General features: G+C 46.2%; 1 protein-coding gene across 5 annotated transcripts in view; it reads right to left on the bottom strand.

Moving 5' to 3' along the window:
* The window catches only part of SUGT1 (SGT1 homolog, MIS12 kinetochore complex assembly cochaperone), a 321,635-nt gene that overhangs the window by 262,591 nt on the left and 41,931 nt on the right, over positions 1-17,113 (bottom strand). For all 5 annotated transcript variants that reach the window (XM_063952887.1, XM_063952891.1, XM_063952889.1 and 2 more), the window contains exon 4: positions 3,024-3,114. In XM_063952887.1, the coding sequence (XP_063808957.1) occupies positions 3,024-3,114 (91 nt within the window). The remainder of the gene's footprint in view (positions 1-3,023; positions 3,115-17,113) is intronic.

The following is a 17,113-nucleotide window of genomic DNA, read 5'->3' as shown; positions in this document are numbered from 1 at the left end:
TATTAGAGGTCTTGTCAGTGCCTGCCAATTTCGCCATGAAACTCCCAGGCCTATCACCTGTTGCATAATACGAACGTTGAGTATATAGCAAACGATACTTAGCTTTATCAGTCAGACAAGTGCACCAGTCTGCCTGGGCTTGCGGCCACCTCTCCCTAGTAGTAGTGAGACTATCAGTAAGGTACTGACGTTCCAACATTCTACATGTTGTTTCCAGGATCTGCTCCTGGCGTGCATAAGTAGATTTTAAGGTCGCCACCGCTTTTATTAATGTGCCGCGCAAATACGCCTTAAAAGCATCCCAGAGTATATGAGTAGACGCCGAGCCCTCGTTTAATGCCAGGAAGTCTCTCCAAATCTCCAACTCAGTCCCAGCGCCCAATTGTGTTAGCCAAAAGGGGTTAAATTTCCAAATCAATTTACCTCCGCTATCCCTTATATCCAGACATAATATTATAGGCGAGTGGTCCGATATACCCCTGGTGACGTATTGAATATCCGCTAGTTTTGGTAACAAACATTTAGTCGTTAAGGCCAAATCTATTCTGAAAAATGATGGGTACGTGGTAGAAAAGCATGAGTATTGACATGCGTCCGGAGAATGCGCTCTCCAGACATCAATCAAGCCCAAACTCTCCAATAACAAAGCAAAATTACTGCGGCGCATAGTAGTGGTAAAAGAGGGCTTTCTAAATGGGTGTAGTATGGCTGGCCGGCGGTCTCCTGACCGCCGGTCAGCATACCGAAGCCAGGATCCCGGCAACATACCGACGCCGGGATCCCGGCGGGGAGGGGCGAGTGCAGCAAGCCCCTTGCGGGCTCGCTGCGCTCGCCACGCTGCGGTCGCCGCGGGTTCTATTCCCACTCTATGGGTGTCGTGGACACCCACGAGTGGAAATAGTCCCTGTTGGTCGGCATGCCGACCATCGGGATAGTGAGATGTCGGGATGCCGGAGGAGGTCATGTGACCGTCGGTCTCCCGACCGCCGGTCACATGAATACCACCCTTCTAAATCTATACAGAGCATGGTCAACAACATTATTCAAATCTCCAAGACATACAATAGGAACCTGGGGATACAAGGCCATAAAATCTGCAGCTTTTTTAAGAACATCTAAGGAAAAGGGAGGCGGAATATAGACGGCAAACAATAGTAAAGACATGGAATATACCTGGCATTTCAAAAACACATCTGCCCCATTGGTCTAATTGCACCTGACAAAGGACGTACGGGAATGATCTTTGCACCAGAACCGACACCCCCCAGGAGTGAGTGGTATGAGTGGAATAGTAAGCCCACCCATGGCTTTTTAAGAGACATAACCTTACCTCAGGATATTCAAAACGGAGTGTCAAGGTGGAAAGCGCCCAGGCAGAGCAGCTACTTCATGTCCCACTTAGCCACGCACCCTATCCTGCAACACTTTTACAGAGAATATTTGCCCATTCACATCGCTGTCTGACCCAGTAGAACTTAGACTCTATGGGGGGTATTCAATTGAAGTCGGAAACTGGCATCTTGTCGAAAAGACGTCAGTCTCCGACTAATTTAGGTCGGATGGGGTTCCCACCTATTCAATGGGGCTTCATTTTTTTCCCGAGAAGGGAATTCATATGGATCGGAGGATTAGCAGCGGATCCCCGTGCTTTTGTCGGAAACGCGGCCAACTTCGACAAATTTTGGCCCCGTTTCCGACAATGTCAATCTGACTATTAAAAAAGTCGGATGGCATTGTCGAAAATTTGTCGGATCCTGGTCCTCACACCTCACTTACACTGCTGGGGTGTGACGGGGCAATGCCGCTCCAGCATTCCAGAGCGTGGAAGAAGTAGGCGGGAGGGAGACAGGGGCGGCGGTATAGGCAGGAGGCTGACCGGGAGAGGCGGTACCAGAGCAGGCAGGGGCTGGGGGTGGAGGCATGGAAGTGGTGTCGGGGGAAGAGAGGGCTTCTGTTGTCACCCTTGTGACAGTTCTCCCTTACAGAGCTGAACTCGAGAGAGTTCATTGAACACTGCTTTGTCGGATCCTTCCCGACAATGCTTGTTGGAAAGGATCCGACAAGCATTAAATATACCCCTATAGGTGTTATTCAGAGATGGACACAAATCGGTGCATACACAGCAAGATCTGCGTCCATCTCCTCACATACTGGGGGCCACTCAGCATGTGTAGTGCCGCCTCACGGTGTCCGCAATTTAATTGTAGACGCATCAAATTAAGCTTGTCCACTGCCAGCACAGCCTAGCTATGCTGTCTGGCTCCATTTTTTTTTAATTGGTGCAGCTGCATGTGACATCACGCAGCCACCCCGAAAATGCTCCCGGCACGCACCCTTCAGCCTGCCACGCCCGCGAAACGCCGCATCGCTGCTGTCAATCATGTTGCAGACACATCCTTCAGGGATGGGCCCGCAATGTGAATGACCACGCGTGCGTAGTTTGCCTATGTATGGATACAGCAATGCGGCTGCATTAGCAGCCAACTCCGAATTAGGCCCTAAGTTCCCTACCACATGTACAAACACAGACACACTGGGTTGTCTGTTGGAAGCCCATTAACCTAACAGTATATTTGGACTGTGGGAGGAAACTATATACAAACTCTATGTAATTAGGGCTGTGTTGGGAAGTGAACCCAATCAGTGTTATTTGCACTTTTCTGGGGTTCAGAGTGCTGTCCCCACTTTTTCATGCACTTCCCCTGCACACACTGTAGAATAACTGTGCAGGTGCCGTGAAATGCGCTTTTACAATTTAATTCAGTACACATGCTGAAAATAGCCCCCAAAGTACACAATAAGTTTACCTGCGGTTAAAGCTCAGCTTAACGCTGCAAACTAATAGTCCTCCATTTATAATTTATTATAACATTATAAATAATTTCTTGTGACTTATTCACAACAAAACTCAGTAACAGCAAAAAATGATCCTGAATATTAGAATGCTTAAAGTCCTATAAATGGTGATACAACACAGTAACATTACAGTGTGAAAATTAAATATAAGCCAAGTTAGTGTTTACCGTTATAGTTTTGGAGAAGAATGTGAGCATAAGCCCTTTGGCGGTAATATTCTGCATCATCAGATTTATCTTCCAATGCCTTTGTCAGCTCCTGTAATTCAAATACAATTGTGCTAGTCATTTATCTTTTACACAATGCAGCGCAACTCAAAAGCATTACTCTGCTTAGCAGCAGCAAGATTAAACACAACTGATCTAGAAGAGGAGAATAATCAAGCTAATCAATAACAATGTCCTACAAGAAATTCCTGCTCCTCCTGATTATCTGTAATGTAATAAATAGGCCAGATCATGTACAGGATTGCATTCTCCTGTTAGAGACAAGTAATAAATTGCCACAGGCCATGAAACTACACAAAATACACAAGTACAAAGGCATGAGAAGTGTTCATTGTAGGTGCATAGTGCAGATCAATAAAAGGACATATTTACATTTTGAAGGGAAAAACTGTACACATAAAGATGAATCCAGGCTCAGCTTACCGGCGAAGTGAACGTGCACACGCATTGCAGGAGCACACGCATGTGCACACACATTGCAACTATTCACACCCTTGATCGCTTAATGTAAAAGTCTATGAGCCGCGGGTGAGAATATACACACACGCCCATGGTGTTTTTGCATGCATACCACAAAAACTGTGCATTGCTGCAGCTCAGATGAGCGTGGCTACATCTCTACGTGGGGTGTAAAAACATTTCCGGATACACAAAAAGTACTTTATATACACACACAAAGTGAACATTACAATATTTTCAAAGTATTTGCCAGAGGAGTCTGTGTTAAGTTACATGCGCTCAAACCACTTGGTGAAGCAGCTGGAACAGTCTGAAGCAGGTATGTCTTCTACATTCTGGATGAAGGTCTCCACTGCAACTTCTTTTGACTCAAAACAAATCCCACACGGCTGGAGCTTGATTTGGGAACATAAAGAAGTCACATGAGACCATGTCTAGACCGTATTGCGGATGACCAAGCTCCTGGATGAGTTTATGGGCATAAAATATACCACTTGGAAGGGCACCACAAGCGCGAGTTCTTGGAAAGCGTGTGTGCAGTGCATATGTACAGCAGACAATCTGGTTGTAAACTGTAATCTCTGACTAAAGTTCTTATGAAATGTCAAGGTACAGAACCATATATAAGCAGCACTACACACCAAAGAAGTCAGCAAGTTCACTTCCTTCACAAACTCATTATGGCGCTCAACAGAGGCCACTGGAGAGCCATGATCTTCTATGACTACAAGAGGGATGCATTCAAGTTGCCGGCTTTCGGGATCCCGGCGTCGGTCTCCTGAACGCCGAGATCCCAACAGCTGGGATATCACACTGAACCCCTACAAGAGTGGTCAGCGACAGCAGGTGTGTTTTGACAGATTCCGAGTTGCTTTTGTGGAGGAAGCACCACTCCAAACCATTGTGTTTGAGTGGTTTGCAGAATTTTGGTGAGGAGACATCCCTGGACGATGAGGAGTGCTGCATCCGACCAGTATTCACCATCACAGAGGACATTGTTGCTGCTGTACAGGACATAGCTGAGGTGGATGCAAGGGTGACTGTGGCTCAGTCAGAGGAGATAGGCATCTCATTGGGAGCCATCTGCTTTATATTTCTGAGAAAACTTTGTCTGAGCAAGGTTTCTGCATGCTGGGTGCCATATCAGCTGACTTGAGAGCAGGAGGCGGCTTGGGTGACTTGGTGCTGCAATATTCTGGCCAGATTTGATAGCGGTCGTTCAAACTATGTGGGAGATCATCAGTGGTGATGATGCCTAGATTTACAGTTTCGACCCAGAGGGCAAACAGTCTGGCCAGTTGGAAGTGTACCACCACAGAAGTTCCGACGTGAGCACAATGTGACCAGGAATCTGGTGGCTTTTTTTTGTGGCCAAGACTGGTCATGTAGCTACTGTACCACTCGTGCAGCAGCGCACTATCACTGGGGACAGGTATGCCAACCAAAGCCTTCCAAAAAGGTGCTGAAGGCGATTTCCAGGAGCCATCCAAGAACTTGCTCTCATGGTGACTATGACAATAATGACAATGCACCTGACCAAAAGTCCAGGAAAGTGGTGTTTTTTTCTGGCCCATGAACGCATCCAGAAGCTTGGTCAGCCACCACATCCAGACCTAGCCCAGTGCAACTTAATGTTCCCACAAATTAAGCGTAAGATGCGTGGGATTTGTTCTTTGAGTCACCGTTGGCTGCAGTGGAGACCTTCATCCATCATTTAAAAAACATACCTGCTTCAGACTGGTCCAGCTGCTTCACCAAGTGGTTTGAGTGCACGTAAATATAATTATTTTTGTGTATCCGGAAACTTATTGCACATCGCTTATAATATGAACTTAACAATAACAATATCTTCATAGAAAGAAAACTCTTTTCAAAACAATCACAGAAACCTTTTCAGTTATTCAAGCTGCCCTTTTATATTGTTCTGTAACTATCACGGTATGGCTAATCACTTATCTAAAGCTTTTAAAAGTGCATTACACTGGGGGGTAAGCACCTTATTTTATTCAGTTCATATATCCTCCTCTAGAATGTCCTTATCTATTGAAGTGAGCAGTATAGAAAAACCTGTACAGTTGCCATGGTGACTAAGAAATACTCTGCCATCCTGGGATCTCCTTTGTGCCTGTCCTAGCTGCTGGCAATGGACACCCATCCGGATCTCTAACTGTAGGGGGTATGGGTCATCAGGTCAACCACTATTGGTCGACATGCATTAGGTTGACATGGTGGGGTTTTTTCACTTTTTTTGGTGTTGTTTTCTTCGTAAAGTGACGGGGAACCCCAATTAGTGCACCGTGTTCACACTCGCCATGTTTCGGTCAAGGTGCCTCGCTCCGCTACCGCGGTGCCTGGCACAGGTTACTATTCCCAATCGTAGCCCACGTGGATCGTAAAGTATGAAAAAGTAAAAAATAAAGTGATAAACTCATGTCGACCTTTTTCCATGTCGACCTAGTGACCATGTTGACCAATAGTGGTCAACCTAATGACTGTATCCCCTGTAGGGATGGTGGCAACACTGTGATTCACTAATATACTGTCATTCACATTCTTTACTACAGCACTCTAAAATCTAGCAAGAGATAGATATGACCAAAGCTAGAGGAAGAGATAGATATGACCAAAGCTAGAGGAAGAGATAGATATGACCAAAGCTAGAGGAAGAGATAGATATGACCAAAGCTAGAGGAAGAGATAGATATGACCAAAGTTAGAGGAAGAGATAGATATGACCAAAGCTAGAGGAAGAGATAGATATGACCAAAGCTAGAGGAAGAGATAGATATGACCAAAGCTAGAGGAAGAGATAGATATGACCAAAGCTAGAGGAAGAGATAGATATGACCAAAGCTAGAGGAAGAGATAGATATGACCAAAGCTAGAGGAAGAGATAGATATGACCAAAGCTAGAGGAAGAGATAGATATGACCAAAGCTAGAGGAAGAGATAGATATGACCAAAGTTAGAGGAAGAGATAGATATGACCAAAGCTAGAGGAAGAGATAGATATGAGGAGAAAGACTAAAGGAATACCCAGGATATCCGTTGAGACCGAGAAAATGGAAAAGAAAAAACATTCTAATTGAGGTTACAAAAAAAAACTAAATACTGTATATACTTTTGTGCTGAAAAAGCCCCCTCGGCTTATACTCGAGTCAGTGCAGGGAGAGCTGAGTGAAGGAGGGACACGGAGCGCACAGCGCGCGCCTCTCCTGTGTCCCTCCTGCATCTCCGGCGGCAGCGGCGGGTCTATTAAAGGAAGTACCCGTTCGTGAGCTTTGATTGGCTCACGAACTGGCACTTCCTTTAATAGACCCGCCGCCGGAGATGCAGGAGGGACACAGGAGAGGCGCGCGCGTGTCCCTCCTTCAGAAGGCAGTGCGGGAGCGACGGAGGGTAAGTAACAGGCACTGGGGGAGCATATTTGGCACTTTGGGGGGGGGGGGGGGGCGACATATGTGGCACTATGAGGGGACTTATCTGGAACTATGAGGGGGCATATCTGGCACTGTGAGGGGGCATATCTGGCACTGTGAGGGGGCATATCTGGCACTATGAGGGAGCATATCTGGCACTATGAGGGGGCATATCTGGCACTATGAGGGGGCATATCTGGCACTATGAGGGGGCATATCTGGCACTATGAGGGGGCATATCTGGCACATCTGGCACTGTGGGGCATATTTGGCAGCATGAGGGCATATCTGGCAGCATGAGGGTATATCTGGCACATCAGGCACTGTGGGGCAAATCTGGCACTGTGGGGGCATATCTGGCACTGTGGGGGCATATCTGGCACTGTGGGGGTATATCTGGCAGTATGAGGGCATATCTGGCACTGTGGGGGCATATCTGGCAGTATGAGGGCATATCTGGCACTGAGGGCTGTGTACGGCTAGAGCTGCATTTCCCACCCTAGGATTATACTCGAGTCAAAAAGTTTTCCCAGGTTTTTGTGGTAAAATTCGGTGCCTCGGCTTATATTCGGGTCGACTTATACTCGAGTATATACGGTAAGCATGGTTCCACAACAGCACCAGCTGCACATCAGTGCCACCTACAGGGCAGCTCAATATATTATACCAATACTAATCTATACTCTGCTTTGTCTTTATAGGTGTATATATTGTGGTAGCTTGCTGTATCATGCTTGTGCTCTGTTAAAGGTATAATGTTGTGTGGCATAGCTCCACCAAAACTCAAAATTTTCTGTTACAATGTTAATTGCCAATTCCCTGCCTAAATTCTAGCAACATTTGGAGAAAAACTTAGATTCACTTTAGCTTCACGGGCAAGACAATCAATGGGCTATTTAGTTCAGAAGTTTAAAGAGTCAAATTGATAAATTATTATTATATCTTCCTAACTTTAAAAATAAAATACATTTTAAAATGTAGCACATTTTCACTCTGCTGCTCAAAATCGCCACTTTTCCCAAACATTTGGCCAGTCAATGCATTTTTTATTGATGCATAAGCCTCCTTGAAATGCATTGCCAATAGAAATGAATGATAAAAGTTCAGCCAATTACTAGCAATGTTTACTTTCTGGACACTTGTCATTAGCTGGGCAGATGTTCCCCTACAGCTCATAGAAAAACAAACAATAACACAGCAATGAAATTCTGTTGGAAGCAATCCAGCATGTGTTTCCGTGTTGTGTACGGGATCCCGGCGGTCGGAATCCGGGAGGGGGGGGGGTCAAAATACGGCAGGTGGGCGAGCGGAATGAAGCTCCTTGCGGGCTCGCTACGCTGCGGGCACAGTGGCACGCTTCGCTTGCCACAGATTCTATTCCCAACTCCATGGGTGTCTTGGACACCCAGGAGTGGGAATAGCTGTGGCAGCGCTGCCGGCAATCTGGCGGTCGGGATTCCAGCGTCGGTATTATGACCGTTGGGATTTCGGCCGCCAGGTTTCCAACTACATCCCATGCTGCCTGCCTGACAGGGCATGATGACACTGGCAGTTTATTAAAACAATAGTATTTAAGCTACATTTCAGCTTTCTGCACTGTACAGTAAAATGAATGGAAAAAAAGTGACTGTTATTTAACTGTCCAAACCGTGAGATTATTTAGAAATCTCCACGTAAAATTAGCAAATAAGTGTTCAATAGATACGTTAGATATTTGCCTCTCCAAGCAGAAATCCATTATTTCAGTAATTGTGGTATGTATAGGGATTATTTTTGTAGGACTGAAAAGGTGAATATTTACAAACAAACATTAATTAGCCTTAAGGGCCCCATACACTTACACGACATGACGGTCCGTCATGTCATATAAGATTTCGTCCAACCTCCCGGCAGCCTCCCTGTTGGCAGGATAGTATTAGATATCGTATGCAGTTGTTTTTTTGCATACGATGTATCTTTTACTATCCTATCTATTTACTGCGAGATCCGACATATAACGAGTGCAGCACTTGTGATATGTCGGAACTAGGGGGATCCGAGCCGATGCTCACGGGAACGCGCATCGGATCGGACCGGCTTTTCAAGCACCCCGAAAATGCCAGATTTCACCCAATATATCGGGCCGAATGCCCGAATTGGGCTGAAATCGGGCAAAATCAGCCTAGTGTATGGGGCCCTTTACTGTAAATCATCATGTCAAGCACTAGAAAAAGAAATGAAACAAATAAATTACCTTTTATGGAATGCAGTGAGCAAACATGACTTGGTGTACGGAGTGTGCATTTTTTGCATTACAGTCTTGTTTCTTCTTTGCCAATCGGTATAGATGGTAGTTATGCAATGTGTGTGGACCCTTACATATAGCTGTAAATTAAGGAGCAAATTTAACTAAGGTGCGGAAGCCACCAGGACACATTCTGGTGGCTTGTGCACATTAACTATAGAAGGTTAATTTTGCTTTCAGTGTACTGTAATGGACAAAAAAAATACACAGCTCATATTGAACTGGAGCTTCCCCTAAGTGGGTGTTATCAGAGGCATCACCAGGAGTGCCGAAAGGGAGGTGGAGAGGGTACTGATTGGGCCCAAGCTTGTCTGGGAGGCCTGAAGGAGGGCGCAGGCTACCCATTTAGGATGTAGATGGATTACCCCCCCATCTAGGAACATGCCCCCATGAATCATAGTATTTTAAGTCAAAGTTTTAACAAGCGGATGTGACACATCCTTGTTTGGTCACGCCTCTTCTACCACCTGGGTTCATCATATTTCTCTGCAACCCTGTGCATCACAAAGGGGGTACGGGCACCACTTGGTTGCCACCCTCCCAGGTGGTGATACCAAAGTGCCGGCTCCTCCGCAGTGACAGGAGCCGGGTGTTGCAGTGTGACATTCCTCTTCAGCACTCTGCTCCATTCAGTGAGAAGGAGCCGGCAGTGCAGCCAGAGTCTCCGGAGGCAGCCCAGCACCACAAGCCTCCGGAGTGAGATAATCAGGTGCTTTCAGCAAGACCATGCCCCTTGTAGGGATGTCAGCAAGGGACTTCAGTGAGGCCATATCCCTAACCGTAAAGCCACACCCCTTTTTGGGCACAGACCAACCAACCCCCAGTGCCGCCACTGAGTGTTATCTATCCCTATTTCAGATCCTTCTTGTTTTACAGCAAGCCACTTTCATCGTCGGGTTTTGTTTATTCATTTATATAAACAATGAAAAGTATTTAATAATAGATACAACTGATATTTTTTTGCACCAGTAGCATCCCAAAGCATAGCTGCATACATAATTTGTTATGCATTACCGCCACACAGCACAGAGGTCAATGTTTTGATTCTAACCTATGTGGAGTTTGTATGTTCTCCACATTTTTGAATGAGATTATAACCTTTTTTTCCTCCCATAATCCAGCAATATACATGTAGGGTAATTGGCTTCTGGGAAAGAATGAACCCTAGTGTATGTGTGTACATGTGGCAGGGAACATAGATTGTAAGCTCCACTGGGACAGGAATTGCCTTTCTGCCTTTTTAAACTGCTCAGACTTTTTTTTTTTTTACACTATTTGCGGTCAGTTCCAACATCAATGTCAGTAATTATTAATGCAGTACCCACAAAAATGATACCCTGTGCTATTTTCTTTTGAAAACTATCAACTCAAAATTACCAAAAAAAAGTTTAGTTTCTTAAGTTAATATTGCAAGAAAGTGAACTAAAAGTAAATGTGTGATTTTTGTTTTCCTAATACAAATGTCTCCTCATACACTATTTCTGCAGTAGCGCCAAACATCCCTTCTCGGCATACCAGGTCCAGTGCATCTCTGCTTGTGCCAAGCATCTTTTCAGCAAACATGCATCTTATCCGCAATACAAAGTGCTACAGTATGATACAGTGGCCACTGCTATTTCTTTTTTCCACACAAAATTTAATTGTGCTTCAGTTGCACACAGACTCCATTGCACACAGATATACAAGTGTTGCATATCAAATTAATCAGTGCAGTATAGTGAATCAGTTTTGTATTGCAACAAATATTCGTTATGGTAAAACATACCGTTGATAACGTTATATCTCCTAAGTCCACAGGATAACATGGGGATATCATGACGCGACAGCAGATTGGCACCAATCGGTCAAAGCTTTTGGCCTCCCAGCATGCAAGGGGCCAGTCCATATATCCCCACTTCCTGGCTCAGGCAATTCAGTTGTTTTTCCAAAGCTCAAGGCAGGAGCATCATAGAGAGCCCTAATCAGGCGAGAAGAACACACATGCACACCCTTCCATACAAGAAGGAAGAGCCTAGTGAGTGAAAGGATCCTCAAATCAGGTACGTCAGGGGGGAGATTCCTGTGGAGAAATAACGTTATCAACGGTAAGTTTTACCATAACTAATATTTCTCCTGCAGGGTCCACAGGTTATCCACAGGATAACATTGGAATGTCCCAAAGCAATTTAGTGGACGATCCTTTGCCCGAATTCAGCGTCCTGAGAGGCAAAGGTATCAAAGGCATAATGTCTAATGAATGTGTTCATGGAAGACCACGTGGCTGCCTTACATATCTATTCTGCTGAAGCACCACATTGTGCTGCCCTTAATGGACCTACCTTACGAGTAGAGTGAGCAGAGACATTAGCCGAAACAGGGTGATCAGCTTGAGAATATGCTTCTGAAATTGTCATCCGAAGCCACTTCGCGAGTGTCTGCTTATCAGCAGGCCATCCTCTCTTGTGAAATCCGCAGAGAACAAAGAGTGTCTATCTTTCTAATGACACTGGTATGATCCACGTAGATCCTTAAAGCACGGACTACGTTCAACGACGCATCTCCCGCAGAACTTTCCGGCCCCTGGAAGGCTGGGACTACAATTTCTTCGTTAAGGTGGAATTTAGACACCACTTTAGGAAGATACCCATATTTGGTTCTGAGAACCGCTCCATCTGGATTAAAAAAAAAAATCAGAAATAAAGGGCGACATAACAATGCCCCTAAATCTGAAACATTTCTAGCTGAAGCAATAGCCAGTAGAAAGAGAAATTTAGCTGTCAACCATTTAAGATCCACTCTTTTTAGTGGTTCAAATGGGGCAAGTTGAAGGACCTTTAGGACTAACCTTAAGTCCCAATGCACTGTAGGAGGAACAGTTGAATCTGCAGCATTCCCTAACAAAAAGTGCGCACATCGGGGTATATTTACTAAGGTCCCGATTTTGGCCGAGATGCCGTTTTTTCTTCAAAGTGTCATTTCGGTAATTTACTAAGCAAAAATCACGGCAGTGATGAGGGCATTCGTAATATTTTGGAAGTCCTAGGAAAAAATCACGAATCAATACACCATCAGTCAAATAAGCCTGCAATTTGGTAGAAATCGGGAATTTACTAAAAAGTGCAAATCACAAACACTGCCGACAATAGCCAAACACTGCCGTGCAGAAATACAATTCGTAAAAAAGTGCTAAAAAAAAAACAGACCTGCTTTTTTATCCCGTGTTTGGATAGGCATGCAGGGATCCATGAGATCCGTGCATGTTTATCAGTGGGAAGGGGATGGGAAAGTGTTCATTTTTAGAAAAAAAATTGCGTGGGGTCCCCCCTCCTAAGCTAAACCAGCCTCGGGCTCTTTGAGCCGGTCCTGGTTGCAAAAATATGGGGGAAAAATTGACAGGGGTTCCCCCATATTTAAACAACCAGCACCGGGCTCTGCGCCTGGTCCTGGTTCCAAAAATACGGGGGACAAAAAGCGTAGGGGTCCCCCGTATTTTTGAAACCAGCACCAGGCTCCACTAGCTGGACAGATAATGCCACAGCTGGGGGTCACTTTTATACAGCGCCCTGCGGCCGTGGCATTAAAAACCCAACTAGTCACCCCTGGCCGGGGTACCCTGGAGGAGTGGGAACCCCTTCAATCAAGGGGTCCCCCCCTCCAGCCACCCAAGGGCCAGGGGTGAAGCCCGAGGCTGTCCCCCCCCCATCCACGGGCTGCGGATGGGAGGCTGATAGCCATTGTGTAAAAAAATGAATATTGTTTTTAGTAGCAGTACTACAAGTCCCAGCAAGCCTCCCCCGCAAGCTGGTACTTGGAGAACCACAAGTACCAGCATGCGGCGGAAAACCGGGCCCGCTGGTACCTGTAGTACTACTACTAAAAAAAAATACCCCAATAAAAACATAAGACACACACCTTAAAAGTATAACTTTAATACATACATCCACACCACCATATACACATACTTACCTTATGTTCACACGAGGGTCGGTCCTCTTCTCCCTGTAGAATCCATGGTGTACCTGTTGAAAAAATTATACTCACAAAATCCAGGGTAGAAGGCTCTTCTGCTTGTAATCCATTTGTAATCCACGTACTTGTCAAAATAAAAAAACGGACACCCGACCTCGAACTGAAAGGGGCCCCATGTTTTCACATGGGACCCCTTTCCCCGAATGCCAGAAACCCCCTCTGACTTATGTCTAAGTGGGTTTCTTCAGCCAATCAGGGAGCGCCACGTTGTGGCACCCTCCTGATCGGCTGTGTGCTCCTGTACTGTCTGACAGGCGGCACACGGCAGTGTTACAATGTAGCGCCTATGCGCTCCATTGTAACCAATGGTGGGAACTTTGTGGTCAGCGGTGAGGTTACTTTCGGTCAACCGCTGACCACAAAGTTCCCACCATTGGTTACAATGGAGCGCATAGGCTACATTAAGGATGGAAGTCTCAAGATCTGCGCCGTCAAAGACAGTTGATCCCAGTGCTTGCAATACCGAGCCAGTACATCTGGATGTTGAGGGAGTAGGAATGGAGCATCCATTGACATCCTCTGCAGATCTGTGTAACACTGCCTTGTGGACCAAGCCGGAGCTATTAGTATCACAGCACCCATACCTTGTGTTACCTTTCACATCATCCTCGGTCACAGGGCGATTGGAGGAAACACATAAGCCAGACGAAAGTTTCATCTCACTGATAGGTCATTCACAAAGGTCGCTCTGGGATCCTTTGTTCTTGACCTATATGCGGAAACTTTGTTGTTTTGATGGGAAGAAAAAGAGATCTAACTCCGGTAACCCCATTGTCTACCAGAGTTTGTAAGACCTTGGGGTGTAAAGCCCATTCGTGCATGAATGCATGTCTACTGAGAAAATCCGCTTCCCAGTTTAGGACACCCAGAATGAATACTGCGGACAAAGCTGGATAATGAGGTACTGCCCACCTTAACGTGTGACTTACTGTCTTCATTGTGTTTTGGATGCGAGTTCCTGCCTGATGGTTGAGGTACACTACTGTCATTGCAATGTCCGAGCAGATTTGAACTGGTTTCCCCTGAAAGATGCTCTTTGCCTGAATAAATGCCATATATATGGCCCGCGGTTCCAATATATTTATTAGCAGGCAACTTTCTTCCTTGGTCCACTGCCCCTGGAAACAACTCCTTCCTATCACTGCTTCCCAGCCCTGAAGGCTGGCATCCATTGTCAGAGTTTCCCAATCCAATATCCAAAGGAGTCTCCCTTTGTCCAGATAGGATGTCTGTAGCCACCAGGCTACTGACCTCCTCACTTCCAGAGAAAAGACCATAATCTGCGGTTTTACCGTCTGACAGAAAACCATTCCACTTGGAAAAGATCAGGCGTTGCAGCTGTATCGAGTGGAACTGCGTATACTCCATCATGTCGATTGTCTACACCATCATTCCCATCACACGCTTTGCCGCGTAAATGGATACAGTTTGTTTGTGTAGCAACTCCTGATTCCTTAAATGAGTTTAGGATATTTTGTTCAGAGGTAAAATTAATGAATACCCAATTCCAAGTGAGTCATCCGTTGTGACTGAGCCAGAGACAACTTTGCCCAATTTATGAGCCAATCGTGTCACTGCAAACAAGCTAAGCTATTGCCTTTTGCAAACACTGAAACCATTCCTGCGATTGTGCCAGGATTAATAAATCGTTGAGGTATGGAAAATAAGAATTTACTCACCGGTAATTCTATTTCTCGTAGTCCGTAGTGGATGCTGGGAACTCCGTAAGGACCATGGGGAATAGCGGGCTCCGAAGGAGGCTGGGCACTCTAGAAAGATTTATGACTACCTGGTGTGCACTGGCTCCTCCCACTATGACCCTCCTCCAAGCCTCAGTTAGGACACTGTGCCCGGACGAGCAGACATAATAAGGAAGGATTTAGAATCCCGGGTAAGACTCTTACCAGCCACACCAATCACACCGTACAACTCGTGATACTATATCCAGTTTGACAGTATGAAAACAACTGAGCCTCTCAACAGATGGCTCAACAATAACCCTTTAGTTAACAATAACTATTTACAAGTATTGCAGACAATCCGCACTTGGGATGGGCGCCCAGCATCCACTACGGACTACGAGAAATAGAATTACCGGTGAGTAAATTCTTATTTTCTCTAACGTCCTAGTGGATGCTGGGAACTCCGTAAGGACCATGGGGATTATACCAAAGCTCCCAAACGGGCGGGAGAGTGCGGATGACTCTGTAGCACCGAATGAGAGAACTCCAGGTCCTCCTCAGCCAGGGTATCAAATTTGTAGAATTTTGCAAACGTGTTTGCCCCTGACCAAGTAGCTGCTCGGCAAAGTTGTAAAGCCGAGACCCCTCGGGCAGCCGCCGAAGATGAGCCCACCTTCCTTGTGGAATGGGCATTTACAGATTTTGGCTGTGGTATGCCTGCCACAGAATGTGCAAGCTGAATTGTACTACAAATCCAGCGAGCAATAGACTGCTTAGAAGCAGGAGCACCCAGCTTGTTAGGTGCATACAGGATAAATAGCGAGTCAGAGTTTCTGACTCCAGCCGTCCTGGAAACATATATTTTCAGGGCCCTGACAACGTCTAGCAACTTGGAGTCCTCCAATTCACTAGTAGCCGCCGGCACCACAATAGGCTGGTTCAGGTGAAACGCTGACACCACCTTAGGAAGAAATTGGGGACGAGTCCTCAATTCTGCCCTATCCATATGGAAAATCAGATAAGGGCTTTTACATGATAAAGCCGCCAATTCTGACACTCGCCTGGCTGAAGCCAAGGCCAATAACATGACCACTTTCCACGTGAGATATTTTAGATCCACGGTTTTTAGTGGCTCAAACCAATGTGATTTTAAGAAAACTCAACACCACGTTGAGATCCCAAGGTGCCACAGGGGGCACAAACGGGGGCTGAATATGCAGCACTCCTTTCACAATGCCTGAACTTCAGGTACTGAAGCTAATTCTTTTTGAAAGAAAATCGACAGAGCAGAGATCTGTACTTTAATGGAGCCTAGAGTTAGGCCCATATTCACTCCTGCTTGCAGGAAATGTAGAAATCGCCCTAGTGGAAATTCCTCTGTTGGGGCCTTTTTGGCCTCGCACCATGCAACATATTCCCGCCACATGCGGTGATAATGCTTTGCCGTAACATCTTTCCTGGCTTTAATAAGCGCAGGAATGACTTCTTCCGGAATACCCTTTTCCTTCAGGATCCGGCGCTCAATCGCCATGCCGTCAAACGCAGCCGCGGTAAGTCTTGGAACAGACAGGGCCCCTGCTGAAGCAGGTCCTGTCTGAGCGGCAGAGGCCATGGGTCCTCTGATATCATTTCCTGAAGTTCCGGGTACCAAGCCCTTCTTGGCCAATCCGGAACCACGAGTATCGTTCTTACTCCTCACCATCTTATTATTCTCAGTACCTTTGGTATGAGAGGCAGAGTAGGGAACACATAAACCGACTGGTACACCCACGGTGTCACTAGAGCGTCCACAGCTATCGCCTGAGGGTCCCTTGACCTGGCGCAATATCTCTTTAGCTTTTTGTTGAGGCGGGACGCCATCATGTCTACCTGTGGCCTTTCCCAACGGTTTACCAACAGCAGGAAGGCTTCTGGATGAAGTCCCCACTCTCCCGGGTGTGGGTCGTGTCTGCTGAGGAAGTCTGCTTCCCAGTTGTCCACTCCCGGAATGAACACTGCTGACAGTGCTAGTACGTGATATTCCGCCCATCGGAGAATCCTTGTGGCTTCTGCCATTGCCATCCTGCTTCTTGTGCCGCCCTGTCGGGTCACATGGGCGACTGCCGTGATGTTGTCTGACTGTCAGTACCGGCTGGTTTTGAAGCAGGGGTCTTGCCTGACTTAGGGCATTGTAAATGG

The sequence above is a fragment of the Pseudophryne corroboree genome, chromosome 2 (assembly GCF_028390025.1).
Source record: "Pseudophryne corroboree isolate aPseCor3 chromosome 2, aPseCor3.hap2, whole genome shotgun sequence".
Lineage (NCBI taxonomy): Eukaryota > Metazoa > Chordata > Amphibia > Anura > Myobatrachidae > Pseudophryne > Pseudophryne corroboree.
The sequence above is the reverse complement of the archived record's forward strand: the minus strand, read 5'-3'. Positions and strand labels throughout refer to the sequence as shown.